Here is a 4,420-nt window from a genome sequence, read left to right as displayed (position 1 = left end):
AGTGGAGAGAGCGTCAGCTTGCGGACTGAAAGGTCCCAGGTTCGATTCCGGTCAAGGGCATGTACCTGGGTTGCGGGCACAGCCCCAGTCGGGGATGTGCAGGAGGCAGCTGGTTGATGTTTCTCTCTCATCAATGTTTCTTACTCTCTAGCCCTTTCCCTTCCTCTCTGTAAAGAATCAATAAAATGTGTTTTTTTAAAAAAGTAATGTCATTAAGGAAAATTAAGTATCCTGGGGTGAGGATTAACAACAACAAAGAAGTAATGTCACCATATGTTTGAGGGACGAGTGGTTGAGAAATGGGGAACTGGTTGCAGATGGAAGGCAACCGATGCTTTTTTCTGTGCAGTTCCGGATTGCACTCACCCCATTTCCTTTTAGGAATTTTGATCTACTCGGCCATTTGCCTGGTCAGCAACTTTCCGACTCAGACCAGCTCTGGGCCCTCGGGAGCGGACTGCTGCATGAGTCCACCAGGGAGCGCTCCGAGGACGCCGAGCCCTGGTCTGCAGAATCCAGACAGGCCCAGACAGGTGGGGGCTGTTGCCCCCACGAAGGGAAACCGTGGTTTCCTGCACCACAGTCTGAAGAGGGGGAACAGACTGTTCTGGAAGCCCCTAAGACGTACAAGCATGTCAAACTCTCGGCTAGAAGAACTCAGTGCATTAAGAGAAACTATTATACTCAAGGTTTTTCACAGCAAAAAGGTACAGATTAAACCTGCAAAGGGAAAAGGTATACAGGGCACAGCCCAGGACAGAGCAGGTGCAAGCCTCCAGTTGTCGCTCCCGATGGGGTCACGTGGGCAGTGCTGAAATGCTCCCAGTGCTATGTCTGAGTTGCTCCCCTACCCCAGATTCACATGTTCAACCTCTAACCCCCAATGTGGCTATGTTTGGAGACAGGGCCATTAGAGATCATTAAGGTTACAGGAGGTCATAAGGGTGGGCCCCTGATACACAAGATTAGTGCCCTTATTTATTTATTTATTCATTTATTTATTTAATCCTCACCCAAGGATATATTTTTTTCCCCATTGATTTTTAGAGAGAGTGGAAGGGAGGAAGGGAGAGGGAGAGGAAGAGAGAGAAACATCAATGGGAGAGACACATGTGTCTTGATTGGGGCTGAGGATAGAATCGCAACGCAGGTATGTGCCCTTGACATGAAATCAAACCAGGGACCCTTTGGTGCCGAGGCCCATCATTCAACCACGAAGTGACACTGGCCAGGGCAAGATTAGTGTCCTTATAAGAAGAGCCACCAGCCCTAGCAGCTTTGGCTCAGTGGATAGAGCATTGGCCTGCGGGCTGAAGGGTCCTGGGTTCAATTCCAGTGAAAGGCGCATGCCCAGGTTGTGGGCTCAACCCCCAGTAGGGGGCGTGCAGGAGCTAGCCGATCAATGGTTCTCTCCCATCATTGATGTTTCTATCTCTCTCTTCCTCTTCCTTCTTCTCTGAAATCAATAAAAATATATTTTTAAAAAAGAAGAAGAGACACCAGCCATGGCCAAGAAGCTCAATTGATTAGAGCATTGTCCCAATATATGGAAGTCGGAGGTTCTATCCCGGTCAGGGCACGTACAAAAATCAACCAGTGAATGCATACATAAGTGGAACAACAAATCAATGTTTCTCTTTCTTCCTCAAATCAATAATTAAAAAAACAACCCTGGCCAATGTGGCTCAGTTGGTTGAGCGTCACACCCAGTGTAAGGTTGTCGGTTCAAAGGCCGGTCAGAGCACATGCATGGGTTGTGGGCTCCATCCCTAGTAGGGGTGTGTATGGGAGGCGACTGGTCAATGTTTCTCTCTCGATCAATGTTTCTCTCTCACATCTCTCTCTCTCTCTCATTCCTCTCTAAACCCAATAAAATATTTAAAGAGTAATTTTCTAAGAAGAGTGGGTTGAAGTATTTATAAATAAATAAGAGACACCAGCGTTCTCTCTGAGGAGCAAGAAGGTGGCCGTGTGCAAGCCAGGAAGTGGGCTCCCACCAGGTGGCCCCTTGATCCTCGACCTTGGACTTCGCAGCCTCCAGAACTGTGAGAAAATAAATTTCTGTTGTGTAACGCCCCCCTGCCCCAATCTGTGGTGTTTTAGGGCAGCGCAAAGCCTCCGTGTGTGACAACATGTACCAGGATTGCTGCCCCTGCATGCTTCCTAGTGGGGATCCAGCCCGCAACCTGGGCTGTGCCCGGACTGGGAAGGGAACCGTGACCTCCTGGTTCATAGGTTGACACTCAACCACTGAGTCACGCCGGCCAGGCTGGCCCCGCTTCTCACTGTGGAGCTGGGAGCCCTGTGTGGACTAAAGATTTGGCTCTGAGAAAGGCAGGAAGTTGCGTGTCCTTGGGAAGCCTGGGGGGCAATGGCTTTGGGGCCACGCTAGGGTGAGGCCCCTGAGGGCAGAGTTTGGGAGGTCATACTGCCCTCGATGCCTCCAGCTCCTGCAGCGAATAGATGTGTCCCTGGTGAATGAATGAATGAATGCCTGCTTCCAGCACCTCACCTGGAGCCTGACTCACCTGTTGCCCCCAAAAGCCCGCTCCTGGGACTGTCCTTACTGTGAATGACCCAGGGTAGCGACTCGTTCTCTCTCTGCCTTGTTACTTTCATCTGTGAAAGGAGAAGTCCGAAGAGGGGATCTTCCAGGCCATTTGCAGTTCCCGGGGTTCCTCTTCTGCGTGGCCACGGCTCCCTCCTCCAGAAGGTTCCTGTTGGCGCTTCCGTCCGGGACAGACAGGCAGCTCCAGAAGCCAGACAGCCCAAGGACAGCCCAGCCGGCCCGGACATGCTGCTGCTGCTGCTGCTGCTGCCGCTGCTGCCCCTGCTGTGGGCAGGTGAGTGGGCCTGGGTGGGGCCAGGCCAGGCCGGGCTGGAGACAGGGCAGGGCTGGTGCTGCAGCTGAGCCGCTGTCCCCCCAGGGTCCCTGCAGAAGGATCCAGAGTACCAACTGCAGGTGCAGGACTCGGTGACGGTGCAGGCGGGCCTGTGCGTGCACGTGCCCTGCAAGGTGTCCTACCCTCGGGAGGGCTGGAACGACTCTACCCCAGCGTACGGCTACTGGTACCAGAAAAGGGAGGCTATCAAAGATGTTCTCGTGGCCACAAACAACCAAGGCAAGAAAATAACAAGGAAGGTGAAACCTCCCTCTCCACTCGACCTCTCCGGGGACCCGGGGGCCGGCGACTGCTCCCTGAGCATCTCAGCTGCGAGGCCCGGACACAGTGGAAAGTATTACTTCCGACTGGAGAGGGGCCCTGTGAACCACACCTACTGGGACAACCAGCTCACCGTGACCGTCACAGGTATGGAGCGGTCCCAGGAATGGACCACCGGGCTGGGCAGCAGTTCAGGGTTGGGGTGCACACATGGGGTCCCCTCTCTCTCTCCAGCGCTGACACAGACCCCGGACATCCGCATCAAGGAGCCCCTCGAGGCCGGCCGCCTGGGTCACTTGGTGTGCTCCCTGCCAGGAGCCTGTGCTCCGCTGCGGCCCAGCACCGTCTCCTGGGCCGGGGCTGATGCCCTCAGACTCCAGGCGCAGGGCTCCTCAGCCTCTAGGTACCCAGAGATCGTGTTCAAGCCCCGCCCGCAGGACCACGGCACCAACCTCACCTGCCGGCTCACCTTCCCCGGGGCTGATGTGAGCAGGACCATCACGCTCAACGTGTCCTGTGAGTCCGGCCAGGACGCCGGGTGGGGTGTGAGCGGTGGGGGACGGGCTGCAGGAAGGACACAGCCGCCCGTGTCTCCACTTCCCATTTCTGTGTGTCCTGAGGGTGGGGGTGGGGGGCTGGGGAAGGGACTCTGTTCCTCACTGTGTCCCTCTGTCCAGATGCACCACAGAACCTGACCATCCGCGTCTCCCGAGGAAGCCACACAGGTAAGGGGGATGCTTCTCTCTCACATCGAAGTTTCTCTCACTCTCCCCTCCCCTCTCCCCAAAAATCAGTGAAAACATATCCATGGGCTGGCAGCCTCGACTCAATGGTTGAGCTGTGGACCTATGAACCAGGAAGTCAGGGTTTGATTCCCATATCAGGGCACATGCCTGGGTTGAGGGATCAGTTCCCAGTAGGGGGCGTGCAGGAGGCAGCCCATCAATGATTCTCTCTCATCATTGATGTTTCTCTCCCTCTCCCTCCCTCTCTCTCCCTCTCCCTCCCTCTCCCTTCCTCTCTGAAATCAATAAGAATGTATTTAAACACACACACACACACACACACTCGGGTGAGGATTTTTTTTAAAAAAGGAGAGGAGAGAGAAATAGAAAGAAGTCTTCTGATCCGGGGCCTGCGCTGGGCTCCTCTCTCTCCAGAGCTGGAACACGTGGGCAATGGCTCGGCTCTCCCGGTCCGGGAAGGGGACTCGCTCCGCCTGCTCTGTGTCGCCGACAGCAACCCTCCCGCCACGC

The 4,420-nt window shown here is 54.9% G+C and overlaps 1 protein-coding gene across 1 annotated transcript in view; it reads left to right on the top strand.

Annotated features, from left to right (window-relative positions):
• SIGLEC11 (sialic acid binding Ig like lectin 11) overlaps window positions 1-4,420 on the top strand; it is a 10,261-nt gene that overhangs the window by 2,811 nt on the left and 3,030 nt on the right. The window contains exons 2-6 of the mRNA XM_015564003.1: window positions 2,711-2,843; window positions 2,928-3,311; window positions 3,399-3,680; window positions 3,842-3,889; window positions 4,325-4,418. Of these exons, the coding sequence (XP_015419489.1) occupies window positions 2,711-2,843; window positions 2,928-3,311; window positions 3,399-3,680; window positions 3,842-3,889; window positions 4,325-4,418 (941 nt within the window). The remainder of the gene's footprint in view (window positions 1-2,710; window positions 2,844-2,927; window positions 3,312-3,398; window positions 3,681-3,841; window positions 3,890-4,324; window positions 4,419-4,420) is intronic.

The sequence above is a fragment of the Myotis davidii genome, unplaced genomic scaffold, assembly GCF_000327345.1.
Source record: "Myotis davidii unplaced genomic scaffold, ASM32734v1 scaffold358, whole genome shotgun sequence".
NCBI lineage: Eukaryota > Metazoa > Chordata > Mammalia > Chiroptera > Vespertilionidae > Myotis > Myotis davidii.
The sequence above is the reverse complement of the archived record's forward strand: the minus strand, read 5'-3'. Positions and strand labels throughout refer to the sequence as shown.